The sequence below is a fragment of the Sphaeramia orbicularis genome, chromosome 1 (assembly GCF_902148855.1).
Source record: "Sphaeramia orbicularis chromosome 1, fSphaOr1.1, whole genome shotgun sequence".
NCBI classification, from domain to species: domain Eukaryota; kingdom Metazoa; phylum Chordata; class Actinopteri; order Kurtiformes; family Apogonidae; genus Sphaeramia; species Sphaeramia orbicularis.
Window position 1 is genome coordinate 18,974,388 of NC_043957.1, and position 17,452 is coordinate 18,991,839.

General features: G+C 34.3%; 1 protein-coding gene across 2 annotated transcripts; it reads right to left on the bottom strand.

The window, feature by feature from the left end:
• Window positions 1–12,081, bottom strand: LOC115429510 (vascular cell adhesion protein 1-like). Of its 2 annotated transcripts, XM_030149040.1 has the most exons (6): window positions 11,933–12,081; window positions 9,866–9,867; window positions 7,660–7,927; window positions 7,238–7,567; window positions 888–1,145; window positions 1–719 (listed from the first exon to the last, which is right to left on the bottom strand). In XM_030149040.1, the coding sequence occupies exons 1-6, from the start codon at window positions 12,003–12,005 to the stop codon at window positions 547–549; spliced, it is 1,104 nt and encodes a 367-aa protein (XP_030004900.1). In that variant the 5' UTR covers window positions 12,006–12,081; the 3' UTR covers window positions 1–546. The 2 variants fall into 2 exon arrangements, with proteins under 2 accessions (XP_030004900.1, XP_030004892.1); XM_030149032.1 differs by lacking the exon at window positions 9,866–9,867 and having other exon boundaries at window positions 7,660–7,938.
• Window positions 12,082–17,452: the final 5,371 nt, after the last annotated feature.

The following is a 17,452-nucleotide window of genomic DNA, read 5'->3' on the forward strand; positions in this document are numbered from 1 at the left end:
GCAAAATTTTTATACAAAACATTTTCTTTCTTTTTGACATAAATGTATCCTTTTCACACAACCTTTACTGATGAAAGTCAAACCTAACCATTTGTTCCATGCTGTCATTGAAGCTACACCTCCCCCATGTTTGTCTGGGAGCTGTTATCAAAAAAAAAAACACAGAAGTTTCCTGTCTTTGCTTATACTGTGTGACTTCCTCATACTATCCTGTTGCACATTTATGTGAAACGTTGTCTGAATTATTCATATGTTACAGTAACCTTGACCTTTGACCAACAAAATCTATTCAGTTCATCCAAATAAAGTCCAGGTAAAGAAATTCCATCAAAGCGTTCCTGAGATACCATGTCCTTCTTCCAGCTCCAGCCTGAATGTATGTACAGCATGAAAGTGTTCGGCTCAGAGCTTCAGCCTGAGTGACTTTGGGTGATGTCTCTGTCATCTGGGGGTTGGCTAAATCAGTCCGTGCTTTACAGAAACTGCAGCTCCTGTGAATCGCTGCAGCTCATCAACTGATCCATGTCCTTGTTGTGATTATCCAGCCTACGCCTTTAAAGGCACTTCACAATGTCGTGAGCGAAAAGGGATGACACCCATCACCTTGTAGTGCCCTGTCTTGTTGTGTTTGTAGTACTGGATGAACCAAATGATGAAGATTAAGGCTATGAGAACGATGACTGCTACCACCACACCAATAATAATGGGTATGTAGTCAACTGCACAGATGGATGAGGGACATGAGAGAAGAAAAAAAGGAAGAGAGAATATTAACACTTCAGAACCACTGTGAGAAAGCAGCACTGAGAGCAACACTGTGGTTATTTTCACCGACTCAGTTCACAGTCATTACCATCATGGGTCAAATGACAAAACATTAAACTCACCTTGAACCTGCACGTTGAACTCCACATGGAGAACTCCTAAGTCATTAAAGACGGTGCAGATGTATTGGCCTCCATGCGCAAAAGTAGCAGAGTTGACGGTAAAATTGCTGCTGTTGGAGACATGAGAGACTGATGATGGGAATGTCCAGTCATATGTGGGGCTGGGGTTCCCCTTAGCTGAGCAGTTCAGATGGAAAGGGTATCCATTGGTGACGATGACTGGATCTGAATGTGACGACCTGTCTTGATAAGGCATATCTGTGAAAAGAAACACGTGTCACTGCCGCACAATGGAAACTATAAATGTATGTGAATGGATCATTTAGTTAAGATAAGATAGAGTTAACCCTGTAGGACACAGGTGTCAAACATGCGGCCCGGGGGCCAAATCAGGCCCACCAAAGGGTCCAATCCAGCCCCTGGGGTGAATTTGTGAAAAATTGCAAAAAATTACACTGAAGAAATTAACAATCAAGGATGTTAAAATAATTTGGTAACACTTTACTTGAAGGTCTAGTTTATAATGCATTAAACGCACATTCATAAGACATTATAATGCATTTGTAATTCATTATAAAAGTCATTACAACAGTTTATGATAATGTACAACAACTTATACCAAGGTTAATATAGTACTATAAGTGTAGGCATAATGTATTATCAATTCTGCTTTCATAATGTTTTATACATCCATACTAAAGCAGTATGAAGGAATTTATTTCTTTAGGTAGGGGACTTTTGTTAGGTTTTGTCTCTGGTCCGTATACCCATCTATTTTAGGGATTTTGTTTTTCCAGAATAAAGAGTTATTAAGAACACTTGAATGTATAATTTTTGACTTACACTTTACTTAGAGCCAGCACATACTGCTCATACGTCCTCATACTTGTGCTATAATATCATACAATTGCTAATAACTTTATACAGTGTTGTCACTTTACGAAAAGCTCTTAAAGTCCTCCTGTAACTTATTATTGATGTTTATAAGGCATTATTCAGTTTCAGAAACTACTTGTCAGAGCAGTTCTCTGTGTCTTTATAACTATCTAGAGTTATGATGGTTAGAATGTGTTCTGTAACCCAGAAGTTGAGATTCTTCCTTCAAACACTGTTGTCACTTTGGTATGGATGTATAAAACATTATGAAAGCAGAATTTATTATACATTATACCTACACGTATAATACTTTATTAACCTTGGTATAAGTTGTTGTACATGATCATAAACTGTTGTAATGACTTTTATAATGCATTATAAATGCATTATAATTTCTTATGAATGTGCGCTTAATGCATTATAAACTAGACCTTCAAGTAAAGTGTTACCAATAATTTTAAGTCATTTCAGTCTAAAGTAGGTCAGACCAGTAAAATACTATCATAATAACCTATAAATAATGAAAACTGTAAATTTGTCTCTTTGTTTTAGTGTAAAAGAAAAAGTACAATTACACAAAAATGTTTACATTTACAGACTAGCCTTTTACAAAAAATGTGAAAATCTGAAATGTCTTAAGAGAAGTATGTGGAATTTTAATAATATTCTCCCTGTTATTTAATGTTTTGTGGATTTGATTTTAATTCAGATTCCACATACAGACCAATTACATATCAAGTGGGTCAGAACCAGTAAAATACTATCATATTAAACATATAAATAATGAAAACAGCAAAATGTCTCTTTGTTTTAGCATAAAAAAGTAAAATTACATGAAAATGTTTATATTAATAAACTGCTATTTTACAAAAAATGTGAATAACCCAAAATGTCTTAAGATAAGTGAATGCAGTGGTACCAATATTCTGCCTGTTATTAAATGTTTTGTGCATTTGTAATTGTAATGTCAGTTGTAATGCACATGAAAAAAGGATAAACTAATAATCTGAGGTATAATATTGTTAAAATTCCACTTGTTTTTCTTAAGATGTTTCCAGTTGTTCATGTTTTTAAGATTTTTGTAGATGTTAACATTATCATGATTTAATTTTAGTTTTTTCAATTATTTTACTGGTCCAACCCACTTGAAACTATATTGGACTGAATGTGGCCCCTGAACTAAAATGAGTTTGACACCCCTGCTCTAGGACCTAATTTGCGTCGGGTGACCAAAAGCATCTACTGATTTAAATGTTTAATACCTTCTGATCCACTAATCCTATCAATACATTTAAAGACCTGAAGAACATATGCATCCATTATATAAAATATTTAACCCAGTGCTACTTTTGTGGCAGTTCCCAAATCTTTTTTTTTTTTTTTTGTCTTTTTTTTTTTTCTTTATTTAACCTTTTTTAAGTGATTTATCACCATTTATCATAATATTATCCTCTATATTTTGTGTTTTTTCAGTGAAAATCAAGTATTTTCCTGTATTTAATTTACTGATCATGTACTTTAATCATCATGATGAGATTACATTTGAGGATTATATCAAAAAACAGACAAAACATAAGACGAAAAGTGACTTGTTTAGTCAAATCTTTCATTAACTGAACACAAACCAAGTGTGTCCATCCACTGTCCTTTATTAAAACTCTATGGGTTTTACTGGTGTTGAAGTTGTAGAAGATGACGGTGTTTCCACATTCACTACAGAGCCTCTGAACGTCCAAATGGGTCATATCTGATGACCATGAAAAGATGACAAACTGTATTTTACACCAATTATTTCTACATATTGATAGCATTAGTGTCTTTAAAGTTATTAATAATTTTAGATCAGTAGATGGTTTTGGTCACTGATGGATATTTGGGTCTTTATGGGTTAAATAATTTTGAACCCATAATCTTTTCAGTATATTGAAATAATTCAGGTAAAATGGAAAGAAAAGATTATGGGTAGCAGTGGCTTCATGAGTGACAATTATTTCCTCAAATAAAAACCTACAGTCTATTACAAGCCAGGTCTTTAATAATAGTCATTGTCAAGGTCAACACAAACAAAACAAAAAAACAGTTTTCAATTACAGATTAAGTAAAAATAAACTGGATAGATTTCTAGTGTACATCACATATGTGCTGCCACTAGTTTAATTTAATGCACTCAGCAGTGCATTATGTAGTGTTGTGATCTCAGACACTGCAGGCATGTGTATTTTTTTTTTTTTCTACCAAATTGTCCTATCTACAAACTTACAAGCACCACAGGAGGACACAATTAACAAAATAAAAGCTCAGTCAAATTATTATTTCTATCTATACTGAACAAAAATATAAATGCACGACTTTTGTTTTTGCTCTCATTTGTCATGAGCTGAACTCAAAGATCTAAAACTTTTTCTGTGTACACAAGGTTTATTTCTCTCAAATATTGTTCACAAATCTGTCTAAATTTGTGTTAGTGAACACTTCTTCTTTGCTGAGATAATCCATCCACCTCACAGGTGTGGCATATCAAGATGCTGATTAGACAGCAGGATTTTGCACAGGTGTGCCTTAGGCTGGCCACAATAAAAAGCCACTCTAAAATGTGCAGTTTTATCACACAGCACAATACCACAGATGTCACAAGTTTTGAGGGAATATGCAATTGGCATGCTGACTTCAGGAACCTCCACCAGAGCTTTTGCCTGTGAATTGAATGTTCATTTCTCTGCCATAAGCCATCTCCAAAGCTGTTTCAGAGAATTCATGAAGAAGACTGTGCGAGGAAAATGGTGGTCACACCAAATACTGACTGGTTTTCTGACCCCCCTGGACCACCCAATACAGTAAAAATGCACATTTTAGAGTGGCCTTTTATTGTGGCCAGCCTAAGTCACACCTGTGCAATAATCCTGCTGTCTAATTAGCATCTTGATATGCCACACTTGTGAAGTGGATGGATTATCTCAGCAAAGGACAAAGGAGAAGTGCTCACTAACACAGATTTAGACAAATTTATGAACAATATTTGAGAGAAAAAGGCCTTTTGTGTACACAGAAAAAGTTTTAGATCTTTCAGTTCAGCTCATGAAAAATGGGAGCAAAAACAAAAGTCGTGCATTTATATTTTTGTTCAATGTAAAAACCTGGCATTAATACAAGTCATCATCAAATAAAGGCGTGTTATCCTCTGCAGTTGAGGTAAATAAAGCCCAATGAGTAGTATTTATGTATTTCATACACTGTAAGCCCGGATAAGTAGAGTTTACTCAAAAAATTTGAGGCAAGTGACTGCACTTAAATGATTTGAGTAATGATAGACTAAACAGTTGTTTTAAGTAGGTTCAACTTTAATGCTAAAAGTATTGAACTTAAACTATTAAGTAGAAAACACTAAAAGACAAGTTATTTGTATTTTAAATCTGTTGTAAAACCAACCCCACTATCCAGCCATTCAACTCAGCATTTTAGGTTACACTGACTAATTTTCTCAATCGCAGCCAGATTAATATATCATTGATTAAACAACTTTTTTTTTAAGTTAATCAAAATTAAGATCTTATTCTAGACTAACATGGTTGCACAACTGTCCAAGATTACATACTGTCACATGAATGTAAGTCATTGTCAGAATAAGGAGTTCCCCTGATTTGACAAGATATTAAGAGTTCTCTTTCACAGTAATAGTCAGAGATGAACAGGAAAGCCATTGTTCTTCCTAAGGCTCTGACTCATGGTGCAGCTCTACAAAAATACAAAAACAAACACAAAAAGGCCAATAAACACTGCCATACACACATTAAATCCAAATTAACACTAACACCACAACCCTGCTGAACCCCTGCCCATAAAAATAACACATTTTCAACAACATGCCCAATACCCACAATGCAATACAAAGATAAAAAGGTGTGGTCATGACTAAAACTTAGTGATTTAATTCCATTCAACTTCAACTTTTTCGTACTTTCAACTATGTCTACAAATTAGTAAAATATACTTAACATTTTATAGTAACATCATAAAACTTAAATCATTTAAGTGCATTGTAATCAAAGCATTTTAGTAAATACAAATTCTGGGTTTACAGTGTATAACTTCCTTCCACTGTGTTTTCTTTGTTTCTGTACTTTGTTTTCTTTTCTCTATGTGCTCCTTTTGTTCACATAAAGCACACTGAACTGCCTTTGAATGTGAAACATTTTGTCTTGCCTTAAAAGTCCAGATATGTTATGTACTTCTGCAGTATGGACCTTCATATACCTAATTAATCCTCATTTACTTCCTCTGTTGTTGCTTTTTTTCATAACCTTAGTTTCTTTTTCATTCATCCTCCTTCCTCTTAAACCTATCATTTACTGGATGGTCATTAAAATGTCAGCTACTGTAGGGTGGAAGTGAAAGACAACTCCAATTTCTCTGAATTTGTGAAGATATCTTTCAATTCCCCTTCATAAAAAAAAGGAAGACTTCAGATACAGCACTTAACAGTCTCAGGAAATCAGAACGTCCAGACCTTTAACTATGCAAATTCCAAATCTATGATGAAACCAAAATCAATACTTTGTTAATTCTGAAGAGTATTTATGGCTGTCAGTTCGATGAGTCAATGAAATGAGGATGATTTTTTCTTTTATGTTTTTGTTGTGTTTTTGTTACAGTGTCAGCTGAAACACTTCCATAAAAACTGTTTTTAATATTCCATGTCTACATTTTGTGTGCATGTCATGTTCTGACCATGAAAATTACTGGTTTCTGTTTTTACCCAATTGGCTAACTTCTGACTGAAGGGGTATTGTAATCGTTTTGTCGTCTGTCTGTCTGCATGTCTGTCCATTCAACAACATAATTGCATTATCTGAAGAATGCATTGACATATCTGCACCAAATTTATACTGTGGAGGCATCTTGGCATGGAGCAGAAGCCTGTTGGAAATAGGTGACCCTGACCTACTTTTTCAAAGTCCAATGGCCTTGTACCTTGTACAGTTCTAATATCTAAGTACTTTCAAATATAAATATGTATATAATAAGTAACAATGTAATCTAAATTACAGGGCAGTAACTTTCAACAGAATCTTACACTATATTTGGCCGAGGGGTATTAAAAGTGTGCAGCACTTTACGTTAAAGTATGATTCAGAAACAAAAATCAGGATTTAAACTTCTGAGAAACAATGATTTGGCATTGTTATCAATATTGATGTTAGGGAAGTTATTTGCATTTTTATAATGTTTTGTTTTTTTGGCATATCACTCATATTTTTGCCAAGTTCAAACCCAGTGAAGACATACTGTTCATAAAAAAACCAACACCTAAAAATGGACATCAGTCACGTAAACAGCATGGTTGTAGCAGCCATAACTGAAAAAGGAAACTTACAAAAGTCTATGCAGGTTTTGTTACAATGAAATTAATCAAGATAAACTACAGCGCCTGTAAATGTTTGTCAAGTATACAACGGTAGAGTAATGATCAGACTCACAGTGCACAGTAGAAGTGATGTTTTCTGACTCCACCACTGGAGGATGCTCTGGTCCTTCAGGTCCCAGTTCCAGTCTGGCTTCACACCAGTATTGGGCTCCATTATCTTCTCTGCTGGGGTTGATGTCATGGGTAGCAGCCTTTGTCATCGGTTTCTTGTCTTCGCTGTGAAACTTTGATTGTGCCAGTTGTGTGTCTCCTTTGTAGAAGGACACAATAAGGCTGTTCACAGGAGCAACATCTTCAACTGTACACTGAAGAGTGTACGTATGATTCACAATCAGTGGTCCAGAGCCATTCATAAATCTGAGAGACACCCGCACTGGAGGATCTGTGAAGTCAAGCAGAATATGTGTGAGCTTTAACTCAAACTCAAATGTTTTCATCATCAATAGTGAAATGATTTACTTCACAGTTACTTACGGTATACAGTTACAGGCAGCTCTGTACAACACTGTTTACTATTATTATAATTATAGAAGCACAGAGCCGATGTGTCCCATTCAGTCAGCTTTTCAACCTTCCATGTTATTGTGGTTCCCTTTGTTGATTCACTTCCCAGAGATTTTTCCAGACCAATTAGCTTATTATGACACTGTTCTTTACACACAGTGCATGTGGCAGAGGTCGGGTCACCGTGCCTGACCACCAGGTGGGATGGACTGAACACAGGAGGATCTTCACAGATGTCCTCCGGGTTGACTGGAAGACACACATTACATATGAAACCACTTTACAGGAAGTTCAATGTGTTTTTTTTTTTTGTTTGTGTTATTGTGTTATTTTGTTTGTCTGTTATAAATCTAGCATCCACAATGGACATAACAGATGAGGGCTCTGCCCAAGGGATCAATACAGTTCTATCTAATGTAATCTAATCTAATCTAATCTAATCTAATCTAATCTAATCTAATTCAATCTAATGTAATATAATCTAATCTAACCTAATTTAATCTAATCTAATCTAATCAATCTAATCTAACCTAATCTAATTTAATCTAATCTAACCTAATTTAATCTAATGTAATCTAATCTAACCTAATTTAATCTAATGTAATCTAATCTAACCTAATTTAATCTAATCTAATCTAACCTAATTTAATCGAATGTAATATAATAAAATCTAACCTAATTTAATCTAATCTAATCTAACCTAATAATCGAATCTAATGTAACCTAATTTAATGTAATGTAATTTAATCTGATCTAATCTAACCTAATTTAATCTAATGTAATCTAATCTAATTTAATTTAATCTAATGTTATCTAATCTAACCTAATTCAATCTAATCTAATTTAATCTAATCTAATCTAACCTAATTTAATCTAATGTAATGCAATGTAATCTAATCTAATCTAATCTAATCTAATCTAATCTAATTTTTTAAAAAAAAATCACAACGTCTCAAATTTTTGTGCGTATGTATTTGAAAAGTCTTGTCTTCAGACCAGGTGTGTTAAAAGTTTGGTCTGATGGTGGCGCTAGAGGACAGGTCAACTTGCTGATAGGTTTCATTATCAGGGGGTTATTTATGTGTTCAACAAATAAACAAAGTGCCTGACACAAAAACTTAGTCAGCAATTTTATGTCAGTCATTTTCTGGAGGCAAATATTCTTTGGGTCAGATTGACCCCAAGGGTAAATGTGTTAGTAATATGTGAGGCTGATAGGAGGGTTAAAGCTGTCACAGCCACTCATTCCCCTTTCTCTTCACTCCACTCTCGTGCCCTCATCTGCATCACACATCTGTCCTCAGTCAACACTATTTAAGTTCACTCTCCCCTGCACTCTTTGTCAGTTTGTTGTTTTAATGACTTCACTAACATGTTTCGTCTGTGCCTCGCCTTATTCCTGGTTGGCCAGGTATTCCCCTGCAATACCCTACAGTTGTTTGTCTCATAGTTTGTATTTTGCGTGTCTCTGCACACCTCCCCTGTCTTAGCAACGTCTTTGTTTTAGTTACATTGTTGGACTTTCTGTGTCTCACCACACTCCCTGTGTTTGTGTTTTTGCCTTGGAGCTCAATAAAGAGCCTTTTTCTGTTAAACCATGGAGTCTGCTTGTGGGTCCTTATTCCCCGTGACAAAAACATACAGCCAATGGGCTAAAAACTGACCGTCTGAAGGGTCCAATCCAGCCCACAGGATGAATTTATCAAATGTAAAAATTAACAGTCAAGGATGTCAAAATTATTTTAGTTCAGGTTCCACATACACAACAATATGATCTTAAGTGGGTCAGATCAATAAAATACTATCATAATAACCTAAATAATGACAAGTCCGCTGTTGTCAGTCAACATGGACCATGTTGATCATCAGCCAGTGGATTTGAGCATCCCTCACTGAATTTAATATGAACAGGTATGATGACCACCTTCAATTCTAAAAGGCACCAGCTAGTTGTTTTAAATCACTTATAAAAGCCCCAATTGATAAGCTGTAATTATACATTGCTTCCTTCCTAAACTGGTCCCATAGCTGTCAATCATCAGGTGATGTTTAATGTCCTTTGACCAAATTAAGTTTATAAGACATACTGTACCTCTAAACACCTGGAACATTTTTATAAAATACATTAAAACTAAATGACTGCACACCAAATTTCAGTTTGAGCCACTGACACAACTTCTCATTTAAATTGTTTCATATGCGTGTTTTCTTTTTTCTCTATTTTCTTTTTCTTTATTAATCAATTTATTATTATTATTATTATCATTATTACTTTTATTTATTGGATTTTCTGGTCTTGATTATTATGCAATTTCATATCATTCTGATTTGGATAATTCTGATATAACTGTCAAGGAAACTGATCTGCAGACATGTTTGTTTACGGGATAACTGTAGCTATTCTTTTACATTTGAATGCTTTGTCCTCAGAAATGTTAATATTTTGATTTGTCTATGTATTTATGTGGGTACCTCCTGGAAGAGGGAGGGGTGTGGGACTGGGAGATAACAACTAGTTGTAGTGGTCAGGGAGGCCTTCGTGAGCCAGAAGAGTTGGAAATATTGACTCGAAACAGCTCTTTACCGTCACACTGCACATTTAATGTTTGCAGGGAAGCTCAGACATTCTTCACATGTCGCATAAACACACTTTTGTTGTGGAAAAAGTAAATAAAGGGTTTTTAGAGTCCTAATCATAAAACAAAAGCAGTGTATCGTACAGTAAGCAACTCGCGTCTGACCTCGAGGTATACAGGTTACATCCTCACATCAGTGTGTGTCACCACAATAATCACATGTATTTAAAGCAACAGTAGGGAGGCCATCATAACATAGTGTACACTGTAAAAAAAATCTGTAATTTAACGGAATTTTCACTGTTTATTTTACAGATTTTTCCTGTATTTTTAAGATACAGGAAAATATCAACAAAATTACAAAAATAGACTGTGATTTTACATGTCAAATGTAAAATAACATGAAAAAACTGTAACGGTGAATAACCATAAAATTTCCATTTTTTAAAAGAATTTTTTTCTTTCTTCACAGAAAAATACAGTTAAAATACATTTGCAAATGTATCATAATTTCACAAATATTTTTTTTCTATTTATGAGATTAAACTGTTAATTTAAAGTTAATACTGTAAAAAAATAATAATCATAAAATAAAATGAGATAAAATTACTGACAGTTCACCATAAAAGAAGTATTTGTTCTGTAAGTTTAACAAGACTTGTTTGTTTGACAAATATCTTGTGTAATTACGGGAGGTTTCAAAACAAAAATGTTGAATAAATGTATTTTTGTGAATGTGTAAGCATGTGTAACATGTATAAGCACTTATAAACTGTCCAAATACAGTTTTTATCAGTGGATTGTACAACTTAGTCTCACTGAAAATTATTTATATATATATTTATAGGTAATTTGATTGTTTTAATGCATGTAAATATTCTTTATTAAACATTAAAAAGTGAAAAAATATGCAAAATCTCATGTAAAGTTAGGGCAAAAAACTGTATTTTAATTATGGAAAATTACCACATTTTTATGAGATGGTTATTTTCCATTATTTAGCAGTATTTTTTTGGCACCCCCGCTGCCGGAATATTATGGGTTTTTTTAAAACTTTTTTTACAGTGTAATTAATGCATTTCGGTTCATTGTAAAATGTGTTTATAAAATGATAAATAAAGCTGTTTTTTTTTTTTTTTTTTTTAAAAACAACTAAATGACTGCACCTCAGAATGTTTTCAGACAAATAAAACATTTTTCTAAGAAAGAATTTGAGCCATATCAAAAGCACGCAAACTATCTTAAAAAATGCTGACATGGAGTTTTAAAGGCGATCAAAGCTTCAGCTGTAAATGTGGTCTGTGTACTGTATGTTGAATACTGTCACAGAAGCTTTTGCATCTAATCTAGTCTACAAAACTTATGAAATGCAAAACTAGAATATATAAAGATAACTGTGTAACTACTAGGCAAACTGCATGGTGTAGTTAACCTACTGTAAAAATGAAAAAAAAAACCATGCAAATAACTTGCCACAAAAGGAATGCTATGTTAAAATGTGAGTGAAGAGTACAAGGAAACTAGAAATGTGAGTGGGTATGATAATATACAACCATATTTTAACTTAAAGCTACACAAGGCACCACTAATAAGAGTGATACAAGTTCTGGCTACTTCATTCACAGAGAGGATTAAAGTTAAAATGACTGAATTAGAAGAAAACTCACCACAGCTGGACACATGGAGGTCATGGAAATGGTATAAAATGCAGATACCCAAAAGGATGCGGAGGAAAAACATGTTTTCTAAGTGTTAAACTGAGAGTTAAACAGTCGTTGAACGCAGGAACTCCCTCCACCTCCGTCTGAAGTCAGAGTAAAACTACAGCAGGTCCGTTTCCTCTGAGATAGTCTATGTTAAAAGGGAGGAGGAGGAGGAGGAGGAGACACATTCCTATCTCCTCCAATCTGTGGATCTGTGGCTTCAGCTCAGGACTCTAACGAAAGTGAAACACATTAGAATGCAGGGGTGTTTCCAAGTCATTTTTGGGAAATTCCGGCTTTTGTGTCCCTGAGTGCATGAACTCTGTCACTGAGCTCAACCAGGGGACACACCTAGCGAATGCAGCCCATAGCCACATAATCTGATTTTACTAGAAACAACTGGTTTTTGAAGTAATACTCTGACAACAGCTGTTTGTATGAGAATGAACATATAAGCTACAACTAAAAGTGAGCCATTGGTTTCAAAGTGTAAAAGTGTGGATTGAACAATAGCACAATAACATAAACTCTAACCAAAAGTAAAAACAAAACTGCCTTTCCTGTTTAATTCAAAGGCTCCGTCTGTGGTGTTTAGTGAAACTGTGCAATGAAGAAAATGCAGGATTCACAACTGACAATACTTGGAATTCTTGTGAGATTTCCCCTATTCATCACATGAAGGGAGGAGAATGGGTTGTGAGCTGGCACTTCCAGACAACTAACTGATGTGTCTCCTCTTAAGAAACTACGCAACCAAAGAATGTAAGAGTGTCATTGCTAATCCTGTCTGCTTTTGCCTCATGTTCCTTTTCCTCTGTCTCCTGTGTCCTTTTGACGGAGAAATTTGTTGTTAGTATACATTATATTAACTCTTAATCAGCCCTGAGCATTGTAAAGAGGAGTTGATAGTATTATTTATCTTGTTGTTGATGTTTTTGGGTTTTTTTTTTTTTCTCTTTTTTGTGTTTTGTAGGTTTGTTGTATAATTTGGGGGTTTTTTTGTTCTTTTTTTTTTTGTATTGTGTCTGTGTGGTTCCTTATGTCTACATACAGTACATGTTTATGACAATGCATAATTTTAAATAAATAAATGAAATAAACTATGCAACCAAAGAATGTAAGAGCGTCATTACTAATCCTGTCTGCTTTTGCCTCACGTACCTTTTCCTCTGTCTCCTGTGTCCTTTTGATGGAGAAATTTGTTGTTAGCATACATTATATTAACTCTTAATCAGCCCTGAGCATTGTAAAGAGGAGTTGATAATATTATTTATCTTCTTGTTTATGTTTTTTGTTGTCGGGGGTTTTTTGTTTTGTTTTTTTCCTCTTTTTGTGTTTAATAGCTTTGCAGGTGTGTTGTATTATTTGGGGTTTTTTTTGTATTGTGTCTGTGTGGTTCCTTATGTCTATGTACAGTACATGTTTATGAAAATGTATAATTTAAAATAAATAAATAAATAAACAAATATTAAAAAAAAATAAAATAAACTATGCAACCAAAGAATGTAAGAGCGTCATTACTAATCCTGTCTGCTTTTGCCTCACGTACCTTTTCCTCTGTCTCCTGTGTCCTTTTGACAGAGAAATTTGTTGTTAGTATACATTATATTAACTCTTAATCAGCCCTGAGCATTGTAAAGAGGAGTTGATAGTATTATTTATCTTGTTGTTGTTTTTTTTTTTTTGTGTGTTTTTTTGGGGGGGTGGTGGGGGTGGTGTTTATTCTCTTTTTTGTGTTTAATAGGTTTGTTGTATAAGGCTTTTTTGTATTGTGTCTGTGTGGTTCCTTATGTCTAAGTACATTAAAAAAAAATAAATATATATACAAAAAAAATAAATAAAATAAACTATGCAACCAAAGAACATAAAAGCATCATAGCTAATCCTGGCTGCTTTTGCCTCACGTACCTTTTCCTCTGTCTTCTCATCCTTGCTTTTACCTGTTGTTTTTATCTGTATTACATTCTACACATTTGATCATGTTTCAGTTCAGTTTTTTTATATATATTTTATTTATGGATTTTCAGTATATAAACAGGTTTGACATTAAAACAGAACAAGTAAAAAATAAAACATAAAAATACACGAAAAGAAGGAAAAGGAAAAGCTTGCTCATGCAAAATAAATTTGCAAAGGATATCATGTACAAAGCACCAGTTCGCGTTAAACTCAGAAGAATACGTTGACAAAGAGGAATATAAAGACACAGATAACAGGTAGGTCATTCATGACAAATACTTCACATCTTATCAAAGGTTGAAGAGTTAAGAGAGACATTGTGTCGAATTCATTCCATGTGCGACAAACTAGTGACTTCTGAAAGCCAGGCCTTAAAAGAAGGCGCCTCGTCACTCCTCCAATGAATTAGAATAGTCTTCTTAGCTATAACCATACCATATTATATTGTATTGTTTTACGATGCACATTAAGTGGAAAGATAGCGGGAGCTGCCTAAAATTGCAATGCGAGGATCTGGAGGTAGGCACAACAAACCCCGCCCCTCGCATGTATTGTAGCATATTTTGGCATGGGTCCAGCTGATGTCATCATGTCTATGCGTGTGCTGATGTCAGCATATCAATTGCCTCTATGTAGTCTTAAAGCATCTTTGAGTGTCCAAAAAAGCGCTATATAAGTGTGATGTATTATTATTATGATTATTATGATGATTTTATTATTATTATTATTATTATTATTATTATTATTAAGTTTGAAATAAATTGAAACAAAATTAATGTTTTTATAGACATTTGAAATTTTGCCCATTATAAGTAAATGGGAGAGAAAAACATTTTAAAAAATTCATAAAAAATGTGAACTTTGACCTACTTTTCCCAAAATGTAATCACATCTATTGTGGGTCACTGGCAATCTATAAACCCAATTTGGTCTGAATTCAACCAATAGTTTTGCTGCTACAGACATGTGAAATTTTGCCCATTATAAGTAAATGGGGGAAAAAAAGACTAAAAAATTCATAAAAAATTCAAACTTTATCCTATCTTTCCCAAAATGCAATGAGATCTATTCTGGGTCACTGACAATCTATAAACCTAATTTGGTATGAATTCAACCAATAGTTTTGCTGCTAAAGTGTTATAAAAAACAAACAAACAAAGGGGGGTGGGATAAATATCAGACAAAAAGTGGTTTAATTTGGGGCAGAACCAAAAGAGATGACCCAAGTTCCCTCAGCTGATTTACATTTTGGACAAGTAGGAGAAACAGAGGGGTAGAAGGAGTATAGTTTAGAATAGTGCAACCTAATATCTTAAACAGAATAAGCCGGTGTCTCCAATTAACTGAGCATTTGTGCATGTTTCAGTTTTAATATAGTTTGGACTGCTGTGCCCTTGTGGGCCACATATTCCATGAAAAAGGGATTTATTTTTAATTCTCATTGGATTTGATGCTCCTGAGACATGAGAATAGTAGCCGTGGTCAAGGTCAATTAGATCCATATGATCTCAATTTTGCTGCTTCAAACACATGAATTTTGACGTCTACACACTCACTTCCTGCCTAATACTGTTTATCCCACCCACTGGAAGGCTGGATGACAGTGAGATAACCACTTTAGTTGTCAGTGCTGATCAGGGTTCTTCACTATTACCTGTTTATGCTACTTTATTCTTCTAAAAAGCAAAGTTGTAGTTTGTAATGATGCAGTCACAGTCTTAATAGGATTTCATATGTATAATTCTTGTGTCCACATTACATTGACGTACAAATTGTATCTAATTTAACAGAAAACAGACACTGTACCCTATACACACATACAGAAGAATACAATCCCTTGTAAAACACAGTATTTGTCAGGTTGTGTGCACCAGAACTAAAAGGTCACGCTCTCTTTCTAACAGCTACAGCAGGGAAAGTTCAGGAAGGACAACCTCCCACTGGGATTGATCTATTTCCTGAAAACTCTGCCCCCCCATTCATGTCAGTAAATTCTGGAGACGCACACACTCGTCAGATTGAAGTACCATTTAATCGCATTTACCTCGTGCTATTTTATGCCCGTCTACTCCCTTCATACCATGCATATCTGCACCAATTTTCTTATCTGCTCCCTCCTCTCTTCAGTCTCTCTTCACCCCTCCCCAACTCAGCTCCGTATCAGAGGTTCAGATATTTTAATGACATGATGCCTGGAAAACAGCAGCACACACATGCAACTTCAGCAGAAAGAGGTGACATTTCAGGTATAACTCACCCTCCAGTGTTTAGGAAACGTATAACGGATAAAATTTACTTAAGGGGTCAAATGAGTGGCCATTTTTGTCAAAAAAAAATTGTAAGAAATGCATAGAACTGTGTTGAAATAATGCTAATACATTTGTGCACAGACTACTGATATTATTTGACAGTGGAAGCTCTATTTTCAGAAATATTGGATTTTGAATAGCACGTGTATGTGAAAACTTTTGCTGGTGGACGGACGTGACATTACCCATGATGATCTGGTCAGTACCAGTACTTTATTAGGAATAAACTTATGTACTTACTATTGATAATTCTCCTCTTATTCATAAATGTTAGTATTATGGATCTAAAACAATAACAGCTGACACAAAAACACAAAATGTGGCAGTGGACGGATGTGACATGGTTGTTACAGATCCCATCATACTGATGCTCGGCAGCCATGTCACCATTTCCACAAATGATCCCTGTGCAAAAACTAGGATCAGAATTATTTATTGTATAGTTTATCATCATACTAAAGAGTAAATAACAATATAGAATTGTTATTTCTTTATAAAAATGCTTATTATTAGAAAACTGTTGATTTAAAAAGTAACGTGTGACATTCTTAATGTATGTATTGGAGTAACATAAGCAGGATGGATCAGCACCATACTCCATATTGCAACCTGTAAAAATAAAACATGATATCTAGTATATAATCTTGTAAGAAAAATTGGGGAATCTAAAAGAATAGAATATTTGTTTTCAGGTAAATTCAGTTAAAATATAACTTGGCCATTTGTGACATGAAAATATAGCATTAATTGTGATGAAATTGGACATTTTTGAGCTGAAAACATAGTTCATATGAACATCAACATGTTGAACAGAACCGAAATCCTGTACATTTACATAACTTGCATTTATCAACACAAAGTTCCTTTGGGGATTCACTTAGATTGATTTCTTATGCACAAAGACAGAAATAGGACCTCTAAGCAAATTTTAGCTGATAGACACTGAAGCTAATCACTTAAAGCATCATGCAAAGTGGATTTTATTCAGCCTAATAGGATTTTTTTTGTCAATCTATGTGACACACCAATGTAAAGTGGAGATAGACTGATGACATGATGACATGTGTTGCTGGTTAACCCATAAGGACCCAGTACTACTTTTGTGTCAGTTCCCAATACATTTTTCACTCTATTTAACCTTTCTTTAGTGACTTATCACCATTTATTATAATATTATGCTCTGTATTTTGCATTTTTTCAGTAAAAATCAGTTATT